Source organism: Equus quagga, chromosome 11, assembly GCF_021613505.1.
Source record: "Equus quagga isolate Etosha38 chromosome 11, UCLA_HA_Equagga_1.0, whole genome shotgun sequence".
NCBI classification, from domain to species: Eukaryota; Metazoa; Chordata; class Mammalia; order Perissodactyla; family Equidae; genus Equus; species Equus quagga.
Window position 1 is genome coordinate 9276940 of NC_060277.1, and position 24437 is coordinate 9301376.

The following is a 24437-nucleotide window of genomic DNA, read 5'->3' on the forward strand; positions in this document are numbered from 1 at the left end:
TTACTCTCTACCCTACTGAATTTCTCTCTTCAAAGTAAATGTGGGGTTGGGTTGAAGCATTTTCTACAGAGCTTCAAATGGTATGTATGAATCTGTGTGTATATGTATATATATATGTCAGCTATACTTCATATTCAATATTTTCTCAGTATGAATTTAAGATCTTTCCACTTAATGTACACATTATATATAATAAAATTAATTTCTTTTCAATACAAGACTTTAGAGATGCGTTACTAAAACACCAAAAAAGATGACATGTCTAAGCTTTTGGTTCTCTATTCAGGGAAAATTTCAGATGTAGATGGGAAAGATACCTGGGCCCAAACGTCCTTCTCTTCCTGCTTTATTCCCTATAATTAACCAAGAGCAAATGCCATGGTGGACAGTGAGCTTGCCCACACTGGAGGATCTGGTCTGTGTTATTGTCCTGCAACAGTTCCTTCAGAGGAGGTCCAGAGCTATGTGGCTGACTGTTCTGATTATTCCATTAGTGAAGAATGTATGTAGCATAGAGGATTAGTGCCCCAAATCTTCAACAAGCACACATGCTAGCTGATTTCCCTAGAGTTTCTTGGGAGAATCATTGATCATCACTAAACAAGTAAATCTCCATGTTCCACATCCTAGAGCAGGTGACAGAGTGGCCCGTGTGAGAAACAGTTTCATCACCCATTAATGCCTACAGTTCGGAGAAGCTGCCCTATTGACTGTCATTGAGGGTTTTCTGAGGCTGTCGGTATGCAAGGCAGATTGTTCCTGTCTACAGCGCAGGACCTCATGAACAGTGTCAGCTGGTTCAGAAGTTGTCTAGCTTGTTCTTCAAGATGCCTCTCATGACCCCCATGTTGACTTTGGAAACATCATGTAGCCTATATTTATTCATTTGCTCAGTCTTGTTACTAAATTGCGATCTCAGTCCCTTACGTTCTTCCCCACTCCCTGCAACTTTATCCAAACTGCAGCCTCTTGTGTAACTTCTGGAAAAGTACAGTCTGAAATTCTCCTCCTCTGAGACCACAGGAGGTCTAGTTGTATCATCCTAGCCTGGTAATAACCACCAACCTCAACTTTAGGCGGATGAGATGATTTAAGAAACTATCGCCTATTTTCTGAAATCCAGTATATTTTTTTTATGTGTCCTTACATTGTACATAAGTTTATTATGGTCTTGATCTCCAGCCAGGTCAAACTATTCTGGAAATTTTCAAGTATGTGCAAAAGTAGAGAGAATAGCATAATGAACCTTCAGGTATCCATCATCCAGCTTCATCAGCCGTCAACTCAAGACTAATTTTCTTTTACTTATGTCTCACATTCTTCAGTGCCACTGGTTATTTTTTGGGGGTTGGGAGGGAGACATCATTTCATTTCATTTCATCAGCAAGCGCTTCCTTAGCTACCTCTAAAAGGTAGCGTTTCTTCAAACAGTATAGTTGACACATCTGACAACATCAGCAATAATTCCTTAATATTATCAAATATCAAGTTAGGATTTAAATTTGCCTGTTTGTCTCATAAATATTATCTTACAGTTTGAATCAGGATCTAAATAAGGCACATACATTGCAACTGAATGATATTTTTTGAGGTCTCTTTTAATTTCTAGACTTTTTCCTATTTTTTCTCAATTTATTGGAGAAAGTAGATTTGCTCTATAGCATGAATTCCCACAGCATAAATTTTTACCTATTGTATTCCTGTGGCTGCAAGTGAACAGAGGTAGAAATGGTTTTTCTTTTGCCAGTTTCACGGAGCAACTTGTATAAAAACTGGAATTAACTGTGATGTTTTTGTGACCTTATTTTCCAAACACCTTCCCTATTTCTAGATTCTTTGTACTTCTCATAGGATTTCTGTATATCAGTTTCTTTCCTAGTGTGCCACATCCCATATAGTCTAGATGCCATGTATTCTAGATGTCCTATAATCTAGATGCCATATGTTCCAGATGCCATATATTCTAGATATCATATATTTTAGGATTGTTTTGCCTGTGAGTGCGCTTCCTTTGGGGATGTTCTTCTGACTTGTTTTTCTGTTGGTTTGTGGTTAAATCTTGAACCTTGATAAATTCAGATTTGACTTTTTGGAAGGACTACTCTATAAAGACAGCTGTGTATTTTCCATCAGGAAATACATAACATCTGGTTGTTTTTTTGTTTTTCTTTTTTGATGAATTCAGCAGCTGTTGATGGTCATTATTAGCTCAAATTATAGGGCAGTTCTGGCCACTGGATCTTGTTTTCGGTTTCCAGAGATTGAGTATCTCTGAGACTGGAACCCTGCTATGTACCCTGCCAAGAGTACACAGTGGCACCCTTGATTTCAGAGCATGGTAAATCTGCTATTCTGCAGATTTGATGAGCCTGATTGAGTTGTTTGAAAATTGTATTTTCTAGTTTAAACAAAATCAACTTTTACAAAACAGACAGGTATTTTAAAAAATTACAAAAATAACCCCATTGATTAAAGGTTCAACTACTAAAGACACCATTAAGAGAGCAAAAAGGCAAGCTACGGAGTGGGGGAGTTTATTTGCAAAACAGATAAGGGATACTAAAAAGAATTTGTATTTACAATATATAAAGAACTTTTACCAGTCAATGACAAAACTACTGACAGCACAATAGAGAAAATGGGCAAAACACTTGAATAGTTACTTCACAGGACCAATATAGCATTGAAAAGCTATTTAGTCTTATTAGTCATCTTGGAAATGTAAATTAAAACCACAATGAGATAATAGTATAAAATCACAGAATGGTTAAATAAAAAGACTGACAGTACCAGGTCCTGGCAAGAATACAGAGAAACTGGAACTTCATATACTCCTGGTGAGAGTAATTCTGGGATACCATTTTGCAGGATCTTTAAAGCTGGGCATACACATACCCTATGACCCAAGAACTACATGTCTATGGAAGGGTACGCATGTGTGCACCCAAAAGAAATGTGCATACGTGTCAGCAAAAGACATGTGTAAGAATATTCACGACAGGATTATTTGTAATAGCTAAAAATTGGAAACACCTCAAATGTTCTTCAATAATAGATTAGAATAATAAATTTTGGTATTCAGACAATAGAATACTCAAGAAGTTATGGATAAAAAGAAAGAAACCAAACACAAAAGAGAATACACTCTATGTTTCAAAGAATGTAAAGTTTCCAAACTAGAAAGAAAACTATTGTAGGACATTAGAAGTCAGGGTCGTGGTCAGCTTTGGGAAGAGGAATTGGAAATGTGACTGAGTTGAGGAAGCTGTAGAGAGGCTATTGACATTCTATTTCCGGATCCGAGTAGTAGTTACACAGGTGCATCCAGTTCCTATCCAGTCATTGAGCTGTCCTTATTATTTGTGCATTTTTCTGAAAGCATTATATACTTCAGTAAAAAAAACTATTAAAATGTTGTACTTATAGTGTAGGCAAAAAAAAGAGTAGAACTGGTAGTTTTCACACTTATGTTTCTCCATCAGCCACATTAAGGGAAAAAAACCAGAAAATGAACTAGTAATACCCATCAAGATGTCAGCCAAAAAGTTGAAATTATCAAGAAGATTGAAATGAAGATTTACAAACACTCTAAGTGACAACAAACCATCATATTTTATGCTGTGTTGTGTGACATTAGCCACTGAGAAAATGAAACTGTGGGGATTAACAATGTATTTTAAAACGAAGCAATAAGAATATAAAGACAATTGTCTATAATTTTTCAGTGCTGTTTATAATTATGTTATAGTCAATCATGTACTTCATTACATTTAATATTCATTAAAATTAACATTAACCTTTTGAGTTTTTTTAATAGTGGTGAAGAAAAAACTACGTATTATAGAGTAAACCAGTTCTTGCTAAAAATGGCTAAAGTAATACAAAGAAATGATATGGTGACAAAACCATTTCCTTTTCTGAAAATACTCTTGGGCGATGCTTAGAAAAAAATGCTGAAGATTTCAATAAGCTAATCATGTAACAGGCATAGAATAGGGCCTGACACTTAGTAAGCACAAAATAAATGTTACCTGTTATTATCACTTGTGTGAACAAATGACTCAGTGAGGAAGATTTTCTACAAAGTTGCATGAGAATTCAGTTTTTTCCTGACATATATGTTTATTATATTTGCTAGATTATGCTTCAATAATGAACTCCATGGAGTACTTTTTAAATGTGTCAGAGAAGCCATTATTCTATTCCTTAGTGAATTCTTAGTGAACGCGCTGCTTTATGGATGAGCTGAGCACACCTACCGAGAGAGCTGCTACATTGCCCAGAATTTTTAAAGTGATTGTAAAGGAAAGTTAGAGAAATGAATCCACATATGAAATGTATTCCCACTGTCACTGTAGGCACTGTACCGAAGGAGAGAAATTTACAAAGTCCTGCAAGATGCTTTGAATATGGTTAATTTATGGAAATGAAAGTAAGTAATATAGAGATCCTCATGACCCTTTGTGAGATGGGGGGATGATTATGGCATTCTTTTTATTTTATTATTTTTGAGGAAGATCAGCCCTAAGCTAACTGCTGCCAATCCTCTTCTTTTTGCTGAGGAAGACTGGCCCTGAGCTAACATCCGTGCCCATCTTCTTCTGCTTTACATGTGGAATGCCTACCACAGTGTGGCTTGCCAAGTGGTGCCATGTCTGCACCCAGGATCTGAACCCTCGAACCCTGGGCCACCAAAGCGGAACGTGCGAACTTAACTTCTGTGCCACTGGGCAAGCCCGATTATGGCATTCTTTTGTACCATATAAAGACTTGCAGATTATCTTGTGGCAAACAATATATTCCAAACTTAAAGATATATTAATAGTAAGATTTATTTTACAAAAAGGTGAGCATTCAAATGTGCCTACATAATCCACGATTCTGGATGCCTCTCAGTAGTCTGTTACTGAAAGGAAGACCTGTACACACATTTGAGCTGGCACTTCAATTAAAAGGAGAAGAAAATAACTATAATGAAAGAGGTATCCTATATAGGACATTTTGGAAATGGATTGTTTTGAAATGTGCTTTCATTCCTGAAAACAGTGTGCAACCAACTTATAAAACCTCTCATCTTGGAAACTTCAAAAACTTGGAAACAAAATTTCTAAACATTTATAAAATCTTCCAGAGAATTTCAGTGGGTTTTAAACCCAATAGTTACAACATTAATTAATTAGTTATCACCTCAAATCTGTGTAGTTTTCGAAAACAATTTGCCATCAGGGAAGATGGGGTATTATTAGCCAATTTCAACATTACCTTTGAAAAATTAGTAGACGTTGTTGAAAAATATGCATCCTGACTTAGTGAAAGCAATTAACAATGTACTTTTTCATTTGGATTCATATATCTTTGTGAAGCATCGTTTTTAGTGGTGACAACTACTAAAACTCGGTATATAAATTGACTGAATTATGAAGCAGGAAATTGAATTACTGTATCACAAAGTATTACGTTAAGATTTAAAAAATAATGAAAACTATTCAACCGTTTTTCTCAATATTGTCAATAAATGAAAAAAATTTTTTAAAATATTTTTGCTTCAACTTTATTATTTTAAAGTTTCTACCTTGAGTTTGTTTTATAATGCACATGATATATTAGTAGAGTCAATGTATATAACTACATATGTGTTAGTAGAATATAGATATAATTTTATGTGTATATACATGTATCACATTTATGTTTTACGCTTAAAATTTTTATTGTTAAGAACACACAATCAGAATGGCTTAGAGATCACTGATTTAGAGATTGGGAGGAAAGAGAAAAGAAGCAAAAGAGATGAGTGAATGAGGATCTAAGAGAAAAAAGAATGATGAGAGGACAGTGTTACTGGAGACTGAGAGGAAGCATTTTTAAAAAAATGATGAGGTGGTTAACAGAGTTATGTGCAGCAGAAAGCTCAGGAACCACAGGGTCTGAGAAAAGGCCATGGGATTTATGACTGGTGATTAGCAAGTTATTGGTGGAAATATTTTTAGTCAAGTGGTAGGAACAGAAACCAAATTCCATGCAGTAAATACTCAGATAATAACTGAGTGGGAGGGAAGGAAAAGGAGCAGTAAGAATAGATTTATCTTACTCAAGTTCGACAGAAAATGAACAAGGCAGTGGAGAGGCAGAGTCAGAGAATACACTAGAAGCAAGTAGAATAATTAATTAAGTCAAGGGGAAGTGGGAGAGAAAGTGTCACAGTCCAAGGAAGAGGTACTTATTTTAGAAGGAGGATGGGATACTTTGTAAGTCAGTGAGAAAGAGGAGCCATCAAGTGTATTTCTAAGAAAAGACAAGGAAAGCTGTGGGAATGGATTCCAGATGGCCATGATCTCAATGAATTAAGTGATTAAATAACTTGCTAAGATTGAGGAATGCCAGGTTGCAATTGTGAGCTTGATAAAGGAGGAAGAGATTTGAAATCTCCTTTATGAACCCCTCACTGAAACCAAAGTTGAGATTCTCAGGTAACTGAGCAACACTGAGGACCCGGATGTCACCAGACAAAATGAATTTATGCCATAGACAAATAGGAAAATTACAAGATTTTTTTTTTTTCACCAGCACTGAACTATCTTTGGGGATGAAAGAGCAGAAAGTGATTTTTAGGGATTGGCGAATAGAGTAGAATGGAAAGTGAGGACCTTATAACCACAGTGAGAGAACTGTTAACAAGCAGATATTGAGAACCCCGTGGGTTGGAAAAACAAGTGAGCAAGATGATTCTGATAGGCAGAAGTGAATTGACTGAGAAGGAAGAATAGTGTTAAGTAAGTGTGAGCTGAGAAGAGACTGCTAGAATCCAAGATCTTGATGATGGAGAAATTCTGAGGGACAATCAGGTCCAAATTCTGATTGTACTTACAAAAGGCTAAAAAAGAGCAGAAGAAAGTGTTCAATGGGTGTGAACATTAAGGTCCTCTGATGTCATGTTGGTAGAGGGATAGCAAAGAGGAGGACCTGAGCCGAAGAGGGCATTATGAGCAAAGTGGGGAAGGATTCTGGATATGACTGAAAGGTCATACCTGGATTCTATAGAAATTTAGAGAAGGTGTTGGATGGCAGTGCCGGACAATACTTTATAAAGGGAAAGAGGAATAGGGTGTGAGAATAGGAAGAGGTGAGAAGGGCAGCCTTCATGGGAAAGGGTTTCAAAGAAAGGTCATTCGTCTTGAGATGAGGTGACCTGTGTGAAGCACCCTTCAAGGACCATATCCTATGCAGGGCACTTCACAATAGCACCAACTTTTTGCATTTTAGCAACACTTTGGTGGCAAGCACACCATTTAAAATTTCACATGATGTGAATGCTTAAAGAAACAGTGAGATGAATTATACTTATCAAAATTGTTTCTAGCTCAAATAATAATACAGCAATGTTTTAAATCAGGTTGCCAGGATGCACTCTTTTCAACCACTCACGTGAAATGCTGTGTTTTAATACCGAGAAGGTTAGAATGATTTGAAATGTAATTTTTAAGAAATGAATTTAGAATACTTTTCCTAGATACAGAACCATTATATGGTACACTGCGGTTCCCATCTGCCGTGTGCAGCAAGCCTTGCTCTGCTGGACGCTTTTCAAATGCTATTCATATGTCCACTGATTCAAAACTAATTTCACCAAAAATTAATCTAAACAAAAAATGTGTCACATAGTTTATTCTACTGTAATTTCTGTTTCTCTAATTCAAAGTAAGATTAATTTTCCTGCCCTTTGGCCACAAAATACCCTCACAGAGTCTAAGAGTTATCGTTTTCCAATTATATAGGAGTTATGACAGTTATAACAATAATCATGTGAATTAATAATTGTAAAGTTTGCAGGAAGGCAAAATAAAGAGAAAGAGGAAAATTTATTTATACACAAAGAGCTATTCCAGTGCTCGTGATATCAACATTGCAGTAAGCTGACCTTGGTATTTTGTAGGGGAGGAGCTTGTCACGGCAGCTCTAAAATAGCCAACCCTTTTGCATACATGTCCATTATTAGGAGTGATGGGCTGACATCTTTGATGGTGGCTGGACTTCTCATTTATCTTCTCAAGAATAACTAATGAACAGATTAGCTATCTCTTCTGACCTCATTTTAAAATAAAGATGTGTTGGTTAAGCATTGCTTCAAGCATCCATTTCGTTTTTTGGCTAAATTCATAGAAGATTAGAGTAGCAGGAAACAGATTGAACTGAGCTCGACAGAGGGTGGGAAGAGGTTCTCCACCATGAGTACTCTGGAGGACAATTCTTAAGCTTGTTTCCATCAAACAAAGAGTGTGAGTATATTGAGTTCTTCCTGCATCCAGGACCTAGGGTTTGGTTTTTCCCAAGAGGGTGGTCAAATCAGCATCAAATCTGGATGGTGGGACTTCTAGATGTCAAATTGTCTAGTTCTCAGTTTTCAGCAGAGAAAACAGAGGAGGATGCAACTGAAATACATGAGTACTTATAATATCTTCCTTTAATACAGAATATCTTCTGGAAACATGTCTTTGAAAGCAAAGGTTTAAAGTAGTCTTAATAGTAAATGAAGGATTTCCTTCGCAGAGAACATGGTATGGTCTTTGATATATGATGCATGATAAGGTCTCTAATCATAATTCCAGCAGGGATAGCTTTTCTGGGATCTGGTCCTAGCAAGTCCAGCAGGGAGAGGAGGACCTTGAAGGGCTGAGATGGAAGGCTGTCGTCTCTTATCAGGTCAACCAGGGAAGCAGATACAGGCAGCTTTCTTTTCCATGGGCCACAGGCATGCACCTGTGACTGCTGCTGAGGCCCCCTTCCAGCTCAGAGCCCAGCCAGCATAGTCCCATTTAAAGAAGAAAGTATGCATGGTTGAGAGGGGAAGAGCATGAGCTGAGGAGGGTAAGTGATGCCAGCAAAGAGTCTCACTTGGGAGGGTCAAAGCCTGAAGCCCTGGGAGAGGAGGGAGAGATGGAAATGGCCTTGTGATGAGCAAATGAAATGAGGCCAGTCAACCACAGTTCTGGGCAACCCCCTGCAAATAACCCAAGGCTGCAAGGGACAGGAAACTTGTCAAAGATGGTTTGTCTTTGGGATTGGGGAGAACAAGCTCAAAAGCATTCTCTTTCAACAGGTATAAAGAACATATTCTGGACAGAAAAGGCAGCTTATTAGCATAGATGGATAACTGTTTGAAACCTCAGATTATCGTCTGAGAAGACTTTTTATATGGATGATTACCTTTAGATTATTTTTCAGTTTATATTCTTGCTTATGCAAGCCTTATTTGCCCTTGGGGAGAAGAGACACAAGTGAATATAATCATGAACTGGGAATCTCAATGAATTGTTTGGAAAAGGATGGTTTTTACCCAACAACATGGCCATAGGTATGAGATGAAAGATAGATTTGAAGAAATCTCTCAATTTTTTTCATGGACATCTGGGTTAACTTTTGGGGGTAATGTTTATTTGTTCCTTTCTTTATTCATAAGAAAAACATTCAGTACCTTGTAATTGGATCATTGCCTTCAGCAGGAACACTAAAAGCAGCATGCAAACTACAAGCCAAGAACAACATGAAAAATAATTTAATAGTCATTTTACATTAGCAGACAGAATCCTAATGACTCATTTCTAATGACAAGTTAAACGGAAATTACGCAAAATAAACAGGATTTATTTTTGTAGTATAACTATAGAGTGATCACAAAGAGCTGATGCATGCAAGTTCAAACTTACCTGTGTTCCTCTTTATTCTTTGCACACATTTTATTTTTCTCATTTTCCTCTGGACCTGATCTTCGGGTTGAAGGCTTGACATCGTTGAAATGCTTACAGAGAGTTTTATTTCTTCCATTATTGTCAGGCCACAATCCCATGCCTCGGGAATACGGGACCACAGAGTATACATACTCAGTTCTCTAGTTCTCACTTTCCCTGACATCACCATTGTTTACTTTATAATTTCCATAGATAGTGACCAACCCAACTTGAATCAAAGAGATATATTATGGAATACTATATAACTATATAAGTATTCGCAATGATTGCAGCGACGAGTTTATTGAAGGCACAGTAGAAAAGAAGAAAGAGAAAGAGAGGGAAAGGAGAGAGAGAGGGATGTGTTTAATGGAGGCAATTGGGTAGTGAAGAATGGAGCATTGTGAGAATTTTATTGTAGCAGAAAATCAATACCTGGGGATGGTTTGGTGACCCAAGGAACTGGAGGGAGGGGCTAAGTAAATGAGACTGAGAGAATGTGACAGGGTCAGTAGCTTAAGAGACATTTATCTCCCTTTACCTTAGGACAAGGGTACAAGGGCCTGCCTATAATAAATAAAGCAAAGGAGATGTTGGAAAACTTGAGAAGGCTTGACTAGAGGAGGAGATTGCCTCCAGTAAAGTGGATTCTTAATTATTGAAATGAATATGCTAAAATGTCCAGTCTGCCAGAGATTTGCATTAAGGAGCCCTGGGCCTTTGCAATACTTGACTCCTGATCAAGCAGTCATTTTCTCTCCTCGGTGTTTCATGTTAAAGGTTTCAGATCTAAGGATTTTAGTTAAATTCTCCATTTCCTCTTTAAAGTATGGGATATAATATAAAGCATAATTTGCATAAACTTCCTATATTTCCCCCTCAATGTTCTAACATTATCAGTTGAATTTGTTTTGAAAAAACAAGAAGCTACATCCCCCGTTTAATCTAGTTTATTGCTCAGTACTGAGAAATTGTGACTTAAAACTCATCTAAATAACATGAATAATATTTTCCAAAAGTATGTAGTTCAAAATCCTGAAGTCCTTAGATGCTAGCTGAATCTGCTTCTTTCCGAAGCTATGTGGTAATACAATAATGACAATAAATTTAAAAATTCACACTGAGTGATGGACTTAGGTTTTTGTGTGCTGTGGATGGGTCAACTCTAAACAAGTGTAGTGATTTAGTTCTAGGTAATACCAACATTCAAACTCTGATCTTTTGAGTTGTTCCTGGTAGCATCACCAGGATCCTATATTTTACCATTGGGAGAGGAATTTGAGAATTATCTACAAATGACTTTATACACTCTATTTCAATTCTCTGTTTAAACAATTTAAGAAATTGTGTTTGAACAATTTAGAGTCTGAAACAACGTCATATTTATATTTGTATTCTCACACTACACCCAGTATCTGGGATACTATAGATAAATGACTGTTAGATGTAGCAGTTATTTATCACCACATGAGGCTGCATACTCACCAGGAAAACTTAATGGCATATGGTCAAAACCACATTTATTTAGTTCATGAGGCTGTAAGATTCAGTTGACCTGAGTCAGTTTCAGTCAATGAAGGCTGGGTTCACCCAAATGTCTGGAGTTCCACTGCCTGTTGGTTGTCTCAATTCAGATGGCTGGGGTAACCTGAATCTGATCTTTTTCCTGCTCAGCCTCCAGCAGGCTGGTCTAGGTATGTTGTTATGGCATAGTGGGAGGGCAAGAATGAGAAAAAAACAACTGTGCAAGCATCTTTCAAGTCTCTGTGTCACAGGTGCCAACATCCTGTTGGTCCAGAAGAAGCCACATGGACAAGTCAAAAGTCAGAGTAGGAGGGTACTGCAACACTATATGGGAAGAACATGGATACAAAAGGGGTTGAAGAATTGGGGCCACCAGAGCAACCATTCCACCACACTGAAAGAGGAAGTGAACAAACGGATCACAGAGTGGCATGAAGAGCACTGGACTAAGGGCCAGGAGATATATTACTGAGGCTTGGCCCTGTGCATTTTGTTAATTTGGGTAAATTATTTAGTCTTGCTGGACCTGAATTTCGCTATTGCCTTTTTCCAAGCTTTAAAGACTTTGATCCAAGCTTTTAATGAATGTAATGCTATACACAATCTGTAGAAGGAACTTAAAGAAAATTGTTTACTCTAGTATCCTTTAGTGAACCAAAAGGACTAATGTATATGCCCAAATCTGACTGGCTAATTTTGACTGTATGAATCTTTGAATAATTTATAATCATGCTCAAACTGAAGAACTTCTAGTTTGAATATGAGTACGAAGCAAAGGGCTGAAAATTCAATTTCTATTTAGGTCTTTAGTTTTTACTCCTATCTTATGATTCTTTTGAAGAATATAATATGTCAGTATAGTATCAACCACTATGACATCTCTTATATGTGAGATGAGTTTTAGAATCTCTTGATGTTATGCCTTAATAATTCATTGTTGTAATGAATTGTTATTCTTAAATTGACTAGAGGAGCTTTCCCAAGTTTACATAATGCTGATTAAAGTGTAGGTTATTTTAAAGTAGATGTTATGATTTGTTTTATATAAAGAGTACAGATAGTACAGATGTGAAACCTGCTCTTCATTATACAATATGTAGTTATATGATATATAATAAAGTGCTGGATTATTTAACTATAAGAATAAAAACTGAGTGAAAATGTTCTAAATGGAAAATATATTATTAGCTTCACATGAAAAAAGTAATATACACAAGTAGTCTTTGAAGATGATTTTCTGAGGTGACTTCATATTTTAGTCACTTAGATTACCTCAAAAATTCTGCAACTAATTTACCAAAATATATTGATGAAAATATAATTTGGAACTCACTTTGACATGGAGCATGTTCTGTTTCAGATTTATATAAATAATTTACCACATGATAAATGTTCATCCTTTTCATTATCTCTGGAAAGCATTTATTTTGGACTGATAATTTGTGTGTGAAATGAATCACTCTGGCCCATGTCATTTCAGAGTCTCCATGTAGACATATCCAAGAAACCGCACTCAAATCAGCCTGGCCTGGATTCAAAAGCTCCAGTTGGTTTTCAAAATGATTTGGCTGTTTTGGAGAAAGAGAGAAGCAAGAGTGGGCCAACTGCAGTCACAGGCACCAATGCAACCACAGGTCAGTTCAGCCACCGGGATTGGTTTCAACTGCCTACATGACGAATGCATGGTGTGCAGATTCTTACTACCACTTTGTCTGGAATATGTGGCTCAGTCAAAGTGACCACCCTGCCTGCAAATCTCATTGAAATGTTGTTTTCAGTGTAGCATAATAGTGAACATTCACAATAATGATAGATCTGTTCATTGTTTGCTGTTATTAGATTTTTCTCCTCATTTATGATTTTCATGGCCAAGCAAGTGTATTTTAAGACTGCTTGTGTTATCATGATAATATTTTGAAATTTTTGCTAGAATTAACTAGAAGGATTAATGGCTTGAGAAGATGTTAAAATAATTGAGATGTTTTTAATGTAAAGAATTGTTGAATATTTAATCTAAGCAGACCTGAGTGATGATAGTTTACTTTGTAGAGATGGTGATCTGATATTTTTCATCTCTACTGGAAGCAAAGCAAGAGCAAATGGGCTTGTGGAGAAGTTGACAGCATTCAATTAAGCGACCCAGACTGACTTCCATATTGTGGAAATGTAGGATGAGTTAGCAAGGGAAATGAGAATTTTCTTTCTTGGCAATATTTTAGACACACGGAACAGCTCAGTTTCTGTTACAATTTATCTTTGAAACTTCACATTTCGTTTGTAGGAAAATTGAAACTGTAATTATTCTCAAGCATACGGTTTGTGCCTTTCCCCTCCTTATTCAGTTTAGTAGCCAGCACTTTTTTCCTCCAAGGGCATGAAAATGTCAAAATATGAGATACAAAGTCTCTGAAGTGTTTCTGCTGAAACTCTGTCTGTACATCTGGGTTCTTTCATGTAGTTAGCTTACTGGCTTCTGACACTCCTATAAAAAATATCCCATAGAGCTTTTCTTATTACCTTTTCATTGACTTTCTCTGAGTGATAAAAATGAAATTCTGTAAAGGGCTTTGAAAACCATGCATATTGCAGTTCCTCCAAATTTCAAATACTAATCAAGTGTGACTATAAAAGAAGCAACTACTACAGTGAAAACTGTTGCAGCATGTTGCGTCTCAAGCTATTATTAATTCATTGGAAACAATTTTTTTTCCTTAAGGTTATACGTTCTAAAAAGTACCAGGTAATGCAGTTACTGAGATCAAAGTTTTTGTTTCAATCATAGGAAAACTTGTTATCTGATCTACCCCTGTGTGTGCATCTTCCTGGGATGGTATGTGACATCCCCAGCCTTGCACCCTGAATGAATACTGCAGAGTATGTTACAGACCAGGGCAGCACCTGCTTTAGCATATTGCCTGTAAGTGATGGTTTAAAAAAAAAGGGGGACCCGGAATTAAAGTAGTGGTTCTAGGCAAGCGAGATTTTCTAACTTTATTCAAGAGAAGAAAATAAAATCTCCTTATTTAGATTAAGTTAATATCAACATACATTTCTTTAGAAATTATTTAGTATGCTCCTCTGGGCAATATTTCATTTGCTTTCCCAATTTGTAGTAAATCACAGAGTCTGTCTTCATTATGAATTAGAGTTGCATGACAATCCTTAAGTAAAAATACGAAGTTAAGTATAGCTGAAATATAATTCTTCAAACCTCACTTTTATCTTGTCTACTGTAGTATATGTTTCTTCATTTGAAAAAAAAAAAACTCAGTGGATCTCCACTTAACCTTGACCATGCTTGACATGGATATAGCTCCTCTCTGAATATTCGATGACCACCTTGGAGTTCAGGATGGGCAAATGATACCCTTTCTGAGCTTTCTCCTCTTTTGAATGCTTAGACTCGAACGAGTCACTTCCCAAATTCACTTTGGGTGAGAGTGGCGGCTTTAGAGTCATTGTAGTGTATCACAGACAGAAGCAAAAGCAAGAACGAAAACTTTGTTAAGACGGGGGTGCTGCTTTTCTAGTCTTGTCCTTCTGGACACCCAGATCTTATTCTTTCAGTTAGATGAAGGGCAACTATTTTAAATACGTATCTAATAATTATGCTAAAGGGAATTCTTTATTTTGGAATTCAATGTAAACAACTAGAAGGTTCGCCGTGAATGGCTGAACGCATGTAGTATGATGAGAGTTTTCTCTCTTGAGGCCAGGAGTATAGCCAACTATACCTCAGAATCAGTACTGTCAGCCCCACTTCCTCTTCACTAAGAAACTGATGGAAATGTCCCACCAGATCTCATGGATGACCTTCTCTGTGTCCTTGGTTCCCTCTGTTTGCCCCACAAGTCCCATGTCTTATTTTAGGAACATTGTTTTTGAGTCTGCATGATATTTTGTCCATAAATTACTGAAAGAACAGTTCTCTGAAAGGATGATTAAGTGGTTAACCTCTGGAGTCTGACCTCAGACTGCTGGGTTTAAATCTTGGCCTCCCACTTGCTGGCTGTGTACCATGAGCAATTTGTTAACCTCTCTATCTTTTTATTTGTAAAATTGAGTTAATAATAGCACTATACTGTAGGCCATTTTGAAGAATATTTTAAATAAAATAGGTTAAAGTTAGTATAGTACATAATAAATCCCAATTGAATCATAGCTACTATAATTAACTTCTACATCTCTATGAGTTGATTGCTAAGGAAAACTTTGCTTCCTGACAGTACGTTGTGCCAAGCGCTGGCTGTGCGCACCTGACTCTTGCAGTCTCTGAGTTTCTGTCTGCACTTTTTTCCTATAAGAACTGTATCCTCTTGGGAATTTCATGGCCTCTATGAGTCCCATGGTTGTGGGAGGTATTAGAAACCCTCTTTGGAGACGAGTCACTGGCTCCTCTGAGTCCAAAAGTCACTGCAATTGTGCAGAGACGTGGAAGCCCTGCCCTTCTCTAGTGGCCCTCATCCCTGTCTTACCTTAGCTGCGGTAGCTCAGGAGGAGCACAGGGCTTCACTGTTTAATCAGTTTAAGAGCTATTTTTGGCAGATGACGTGTTCAGTGCAAATGTTTGTTTTAAGCTATTTGTTGCACGTCCAGTCCCCAGGGTGGACTTGCACAGGGAGGGTTTACTGGGAAGTGCTCTCAGGAGCAACACATAAGGCAGAGGAACCAAACACGTCTGGGCAGAGGGAGGAGTTGAATCATAATGCAGTCCCAACCCAGACCTCCGCTGGCCTCACAGGGAGCGCTGGAGCTGGCGTGGCTCTTCAGAGTTGTCCTGTATTGGGGTGAGGGGGCCAGGCTTTTATAGCCTTGCATCAATTAATCATTGATGCAGCTGCCCTGAGAAGGAGGAGTGACTGTGGGCAAGGTGGCTTCCTTCAGCCAAGGGCAAAGTCATTTGGTATCAGAGGATCATCATTTAGTTGTGAGAAGGATGTGGTTATTATGTAGGTCGCTCATTAATTGCAGTGATTGCTTCTGGTGATCTGACTGGCTAAATAGGAGGCTGGTTTCTTTTTCCCTCTTTATGTGTCTCTTTAAAAACTACAATCTTTGCCAGGACAGATAATCTTTTAAAATATGCCTGTTGGATTTTGCCCTACGTAAGTGTTCTCTACTGAGCAAATTTTGTACTCTCCTGATCAACCTTCTTGGATGGAATTTCCTTTCACCAGAAAGCTTCAACTATGTTCTTCTAATTATCCCTACATCTTTAGAGTGACCCCATGCCATGACTCATCCTTCATGGATTAGACTTGTCAAGCAATGAGATGAACCCTGGGCCTGAAAACAAAATACAGATACCCTAAGATCTAGTTCCAGCTATGCACGACCTGGATGTGTAGCCTTTCACAAGCCTTTTCATTTTTTCTGAGTCATACTTGTCTCACCAAAATAGCGAGCGTGCGAGGTGAACTTTATGCTCTGAAAATTCTGAAAGCATGTGGTTCTATGGCCTAGTCTGATATCGTAGAGTGATACGGCTGTTGCTCATCTCTAAGTAAGACTCACATGGAAATGATTCACCACATCTAAGAACTTACTTACTGTGGTAAATTAAACAGAAGAGAGGAAACAAGCTCTATGGGAAAACTTTTCACTGTGGTCAAGGTGGAAGCTAGAAATAAAGAATGCATCTATAAGAAGATAAAGAAGTCTTTCTATTGAGTTTTAATTTAATCTGAATGTTTAACCTAAACTTCAGATTTTACTTGTATGATGGGAAACCAAACATAAGTCAGTTCCCTATCAGGACTATTTTGAAAGTGGGGATTCTATATTAAAACTTTGTCTGAATGACTGAGTATATCGAGAGGTAGGTACTTTGGATATCATAAAATATATTCTTGTTTCTCAATTTTAATAAAGAAACACTTCAATAATTCAGCGTTATTCTTTCTTTCTTTTTTTTTCTATTTGGTGAGGACAATCGGCGCTGAGCTAACATCTGTGCCAATCTTCCCGTATTTTATATATGGGATGCTACCATGGCATGGCTTGATGAGTGGTGTTTAGGTCCACACCCAAGGTCTGAACCTGCGAACTCTGTGCTGCTGAAGCAGAACGCACAAACTTCACCACTACACCACCAGGCCGGCCCTCAGTGTTATTCTAAGCAGTGTGTAATGCTAAGCTCAATGATTACTTTTACTCCAAAGACTAGAAAGCCTGTTATTTAAAAGAGTGGATAATTTCAAACTGGTGATCTGAAATCTGGTACATCTTTTATCCTTCTATTTAACATCGATATGGCTTTTTCGTAACATAAACAAAATAATGACGCTAGTAGAACTTCCTTTACATTTCCAGGGGATATTATCACAGTCTGGAAATACTGACAGCCTGAAGTCAAATGTTATAAGATTGCACTTCATTTTATAGCTACCTGCTTTCCTCTTCTCAGGAGGTTTACATGTTTAAGAATATTCTGGAAGGAGAACGGCAGTCACTTCATTCTTTGAAAAATTCTGAAATATCATTTCCTATTAGGCAGTCGTGTGAGTACTGACAGCCTTGCCCCACTTCTTCCCTAGAGATTAATTTATTTCCTGCAGTGCTTGCTCTTCACGGAAAATCTGACTCGTCAGCCTTCACCAATGGGAGATCTCATTAGCAGAATGTTAATTATAAAAGCAAAACCATACACCATATTGAAAAGGAAAACAGTTCTCTAGGCAAAGCAATCTTTTCTTTTTTTTGTTTCCCTCCATTCTCTCCTCAATCCGTGGCTGGACAGGAAGAGTAACCACTGGGGAAACAGCCTGTGAGATGGTGGGGCATAGAGGAAAATGTTCAGGCTTTGCAACCAGGCAGACCCAAGATTCAGTGCTCATTCAAAGAATGTCACATTTCTTTGTGATTTTGTTTCCTTTTTGGTAAAATGAGGCTAAAAATACCCGTTTCACATGAAATTGTGTAATGAGACTGGCACAGAGTAGAGACTGGCACAGAATAATCACTAAAAAATTATTTTATTATTATCATAGAACTCAATCAACGGCCTTTATTTGGCACCTACTGCGTATTGATTCCTGTGTTATCGTATTAACTCTGGCTCACATGTAACATGAACCCTGGGCCTGAAAACAAAATGCAGGTACCCTGAGGTCTAGTCTCAGCGCTGCACAACCTGTGTAGCCTTTCACAAGCCATTTCATTTTTCTGAGTTATACTTTCCTCACCAAAATAGGAGGTGTGCCAGGTAACCTTTATGACTTGTCAATTCTGATAGCATGTGATCCTACGGCCTCTTCGGATATCGTAGAGTGATGCAACTCTCACTACCATGAGACACTTAATCTATTAGAGATTTGAAGAAATATGTCCTTCAGCTCTTAGGAGCTAGAAGTGTCAGATGGAGACAGGTTATTGAGGTGTCCTGTTTGAAATCTTGCCTACTGTCCATGTCCTCTCTCTTCTTATTACCGCTTTCAGAATGTCTGCTAGAGACATATGAACTTATTTTCTTTTCACCAATGAGTTCTTTAAAAAATGCAAAAGCTCTTTGCTAATAGTTTTAGATCTATCTAGTAGGACTTAAAACTGCATTTGAGTGTATTTTTAAAAATAATTTTCTCTAAAATAAAAATTGTCATTTTCTATTTGATTCAGTCTCAGAAATGAAACTTTGATGAATTAAATCTTGAGGCAAAGAAGACAATAGTATGGCAGAAAAGTAGTGATAGGGTTGAGAAATACGTGCTGGATTAAGAAACAAAACTAATTATTTTAAACCCAGAATGATCGCTAGTTCAGTAACATGATTATGATTAACAAGTCCATTTAAGTGAATTAACTTTTTTCTTATTTCCTCCACATTATTTTATGATTTGAGTGTAAAAGTAGAAAGAAAGAACAATTGAAGCACTAGATGATAAAATAAAAGAGAAGAGATGTCACTGTGAAAACCCATGACAACTGAGACCTAACACGGGGCTGCTACAAGCAGAGATGAGGCACGTACGTGATGCGCAATTTATGATAGATGGTATTCTTTCATATGACAAAATAGTATATTTTTAAAGACCATCGACAGCATCTGAACTTGAGTAGAACAAGGGACTGCATATATATGGTGGTGACCTCTGTCTTTGACATCTATGGAGTCATGTATAAATCATTGATTGATTCTTTTTCATGGTAAATGTATTTTTTTTTAAAGTATGGAGGTTACTTCTAAATAATAAGCTTTTGAGCCTCTCCCCAATTCCATAATTTTATTCATGAACAACTTTCAGTCTTATCATTTTTAATTTCTTTCCCTCTTTCTTCTACTCTTTCTTCTTGGCAGGTGACAATCTTTCTTTATTCATTGTTCCAAACGAATTATAGTTCTTATTTCACTCAAGAAGCCCATCTTTGTTCTGGCCATGAACTAAGCAAAGCAAGAAGGAACAAATGGTGATAACTAAAATTTATCTCAGTAATTTGCTAAGTTCTTGTGGATAAAAAAAGTCACTTACTGAGCATGTTAAAAATAGATATTCTTGGGGTCTGCTCTCTAGAGCAGCATTGGCAAACTCTGGTAGTGGTCAGATCTGTCCCATGCCTGCTTTTGTATAGCCCATGAGGTAAGAATGTTTGTTTTGTCATTTTAAATTGCTGGGAAAAAATTAAAAGAAAAGGAATACTTTCTGACATGTGAAAATTAGATGAAATTCACATTTCAATGTCTATATAGAGTTTCATTGGAATACAGCTTCACTCACTCATTTACATTTTGTCCATGACTGCTTTCACACAGTAGCAGCAGTTTTGACAGAGACCATGTGCAAAGTGTAAAATATTTGCTCCCTGGTCCTTTAGAGTAAAAGTTTGCAGCCTCTGCTCTAGATAGTATGATTCAGAAGCTCTCAGGTTGGAACCTGGAATCTATTTCAACATGTTTCTTGGGTGATTCTGATGCACGGGGTCTCTGGATCACACTAGGAAAAAATAATGCACTAGGAGAATTGAGAACAACCTTTCTCTTCTTCTCACTCATCACATCCACTCCATCAGCAAATCCTATCTGCATTATCTTCAAACGATATCTAGAATATGACCATTTTTACCATGTTTGCTGCTATCAACCTAGTCCACAGCATCGTCATTTCTTGTCTGGATTCTTATATTGGCTTCCTAGCTAGTCTGTCTGCTTCTGCCCTTGCCTCATACTGTCCATCCTCATCACAACAGCCACAGTGAATGTGTGTACATCTTAGTCAGATGACGTAACTCCTTTTCTCAAAATCCTTCAGTGTTCTCTCTACTTCTTCCCTTTTCTTACCGTTCTAGCTACATTGGCTTCCTAATTATTCCTCAAAAACTCTAGAGGTGCTCCATCCTCAATGCTTACACAGGCTGTTTTCTCTAAGTGGTATAATTTTCCCTGCGGAGAGCCACATGACTTTCAGCTTTGTCTCCTTGAGGTCTTTCCTCAGCCATTGCCTTCTTGGTGATCCCCTCTCTAACCACCTTATTGAAACTGTAACCTTCCTAACTGGGACCACCTATCTTCCCTATACCATCTAACATACTATACACATCATCTCTTTATTTATTTATTTTTGGTGAGGAAGATTGGCCCTGAGCTAACATCTGTGCCTATCTTCCTCTTGTTATTTTTTTTCTTTTCTCCCCAAAGCTCCAGTACGTTCTTGTATATCCTAATTGTATGTCATTCTAATTCTTCTATGTAGGATGCCACCACAGCATGGCTTGATGAGTGGTGTGTAGGTCTGCGCTCAGGATCTGAACTGGCAGACCCTGGGCCACTGAAGCAGAGTGCAAGCTTAACCACTCAGCCATGGGGCCATCACCATCTCTTTATTTTGTTATGGGTCCCCTTCCCCATATGAGGGCACCATGAGGGCAGGGATTTTTATCAGTTTGCTCTATCCTTAGATTCTAGAAGACTGCCTGACTTATTGTGATCTCTCAATAAATATTTCTTGAATAAAGAAATGAAACCCGTTCTGTACTTGACAGATAATGAGTGACATCTATCAAACATTTTCTGTATGCCAAAACAGTTGTCAGGAGTATAAATATAAGACTCACTTCTGAAAAATGATGCATATCCACTTAATCGCTACAGATGAGAGGAAGAATAAAGCAGCTATTTCAATTTCAACCAATTATTTAATTACAAAAGGTATTAATGAAAGGAAAGTAGAGGATGGGTACAAGGATGAAAATGGGTACAAGGAAGAAAATCCTGTTGAACATGTTCAGAAGAGATTCCAGGAAACTGCATTTCACAAGCTGCCTCCTAAAGAGGGTAGATGTGCTCCCTGTAGGTTTGACTGTTCACCATCAAGTTGAGCAAGTTGAAGAGACTGGTACCCAAGTTCCCAAAAGGGAAAACGAGCAGAGTGTGACTGGCCTTGTTTCAAATAAACTCTTCAGGGAACATCAGCTTTATAAGAGAATGTAAAGCAGATTTAGGTATACTTGAACTTGATTCCTCTAAAATAAAAGAAAATGGAGACTTTCTTTCACTCAATCCTCTCATTCAAAAAAATTCTCATCTAATTTTATGTATATAAAGCTTCATTTTGTGGATTGAACAGTAGGTTTTTCTCACAAAGATGCAGATTTTGACCATTGAAGGACACTTTTGACTAGTGAGAGATATTTTTTAGAGAGCAAAGCAAAATAAAATGAAATTGCATTCTATATCTATGCCTCTATGGATGAAGTGTTTGGCTAGATGCCTGAAGAACTGAATGTACATGATTCCACAGTCTTCAGTTGATTTGATCATCTAAGTAATTCTGAATATTCAAAAGTAATCAGTGAATATTCAATTCAGTGTAAGAAACATCACCTCCATATTAAGTTTGTGACATTTCCAAAAGGAATGGTTGATGAATGCCAAAAGAGTTGAGGATTTTCAATCAACTTGAATTTTGAAACCTAAATAATTACCAGAAAAATTAGTTCTTGCACATTTTGAGGTTTCTTGAAAGCTAATGCAATAAAAGACACAGTTTCTATTCAATATGAAATCTGCTCTGTCAACTTGAGCCAGCCACTAGAGCACAGATGTTTTTTAGAACCTTCCTGTACTGGGAGGAAGATTGGGCTAGATCAGGCAGAGAGAGGTGACTTGTAAGGTCCCTTCCAAAACTAAGGTTGTTTAATTCCTATTATTTTATATTGAAATAATTTAATTATCCTAATTCCCTCACCTCCCATTTTTCTGCTTAACTATGTACTATCTTGAATCAGTTTATTGACAAAGGAGAGTGGGACTAATAACTGTCAAGGTGACAGATTGAGCTGTCAAATGACAGGCTTATAATAGTTTTATGTGAATATTAGGTGGTAATAGCAAGTAATATTTCTGTAGCACTTTACATTTTACAAAGCATTTGCAGGTCCATTATTTCGTTTGATGTTTCCTCCACTCTATGATTCAGTTATTACTCTCAAAACTCATTCACAGATAAGGAAATGGAATTCCGAGATTCCTCAAGACACACAGCCAGTAAGTCTTAGAATCAGGAGTCAGACCTAGGTTTTCAGGTTCTTCTCTATGCTCTAATGTATTTCATTTGCCCTCACCCCACTTCTTCCCCCAAGAAACGCGACACTGAGAAATACTGTTGTTATCCCTTTTTACAGATATAGTCACAAAGATAGTAGGTGATAGGAGTGGGAATTAAATCTGGGCACACTGCCTAAAAATCCTGTGTTCTTTCATCTATAATGCTTATTCTACAATGTGTAGTTTTATTGCTGTTTGTGATGTAAGAAAAGCTTAGAAATCGAAAGGCAGCAATTGGGGATAGCAGATGATGAGGAGAGAGCATGAAATCGAGGTGAGCATGGAATCCAGACTTCCTTGCTCTCATCAGGCCACTAACTACCCTCACCCGACCCCAGCCACCAGCCCCAGTTAACACCGAGGGGAGATGTTGACAGAGAAAAATAAAATCAGGTTGCTGGGGAAATTAACATGATATGTGGAGAAATTCTGTTTCTTTCTACTTTGGCATCTCCTTTCTTCTTTCCCAATTAGTCTGTGAGCCCCTCAGAGGTCAAAAAACTATATTTTGCCTTTGTATTTCACACATATAATAAAAATAGCTAACAGTGAGACAGTAAAACTCTTCACTGTAAAACACCAACTGTGTACATTTATTAACTTATTTAATATTTGCCATAAACCTATAAAATAGGCACTATTATTATATTCCCTCTTTTTTTTAAAGCTGAGGAAACGAGGCACATAAAACTTAGATAACTTCCTTAACGTTATGTGGATTTAGTATGTAGCAGAAAAAGAGGGAAGGAAGACAGGAAGGAAGGAAGGAAACAGAGAGGAAGAAGATGGGGAGGGGAGGAAGGAAAGACTAGAGGGAGAGAGAGAAGGGAAGAAGGGAAAAACAAAGGGAAGAAAGAGAGAGGGACGGAGAGAGAAGGAGGAAAGGAAGGAAGAAATGGGAGGAAAAAGGGAGGAAGGAGGGAAGAAGAAAGTCTTAGGCTAATGGGCACTCTGGGGCCAGAGCCTCGGAGTGTTCCTCTCCACATCCACGTGACAGCACTTACCAGATCACTAGTCCAATATGTACAGGTATGGGAGAGCTAAAGAGAGACTGATTTTTGGTACCTCTTGACCATTAAGTATAGTGCTCGTGTGTGCTATCAGGAGTTTTTTAAATCACCCTTCCCCATGCTCCACAAAGCCATAATGGAAAGGACTGAAGTGTCTTGCCTGAACTCAAGATTTCTATTTGCAATGCAGCTTTTTTTTACCTGAGAGTTTGATATGTTGTTGTGTTAAAGTCAAGTCAGCGTATACGTTAACAGAAGCTTTAGATGGTACAGCTCGTGCTTGAGACCTGCTGCTTTTTCTTCAGTTGAACATTTATAGTTCGCCTTTTGGCCCTCTGAAGTCTTTAGAACTGGAGTTCTAGGTCTGGGCTCTATTCTGAAGGCATTTTACCCCAGCCAGAGTGTTGGGTCTACAATCATTCAGTTTTTTTAGAGCACAGTCAGCTTCAGTCTCTTACTAGCTGAGTGATTGCTCAGCAAGTCTATTAACTTCACTGTGGATTCAGGTTTTTACTTTACATTACCTGTATAAAGAGTTTTTATAGGAGCTGGACTGATGGTATAGTGGTTAAATTTGCACACTCCGCTTCCACGGCCCAGGGTTGACAGGTTCAGATCTTGGATCCTGGGGTGGACCTACACACC

The 24437-nt window shown here is 37.7% G+C and overlaps 1 protein-coding gene across 1 annotated transcript in view; it reads left to right on the forward strand.

The window, feature by feature from the left end:
* The window catches only part of THEMIS (thymocyte selection associated), a 169027-nt gene that overhangs the window by 142613 nt on the left and 1977 nt on the right, over window positions 1-24437 (forward strand). The window contains exon 5 of the mRNA XM_046676938.1: window positions 12727-12880. Within this exon, the coding sequence (XP_046532894.1) occupies window positions 12727-12880 (154 nt within the window). The remainder of the gene's footprint in view (window positions 1-12726; window positions 12881-24437) is intronic.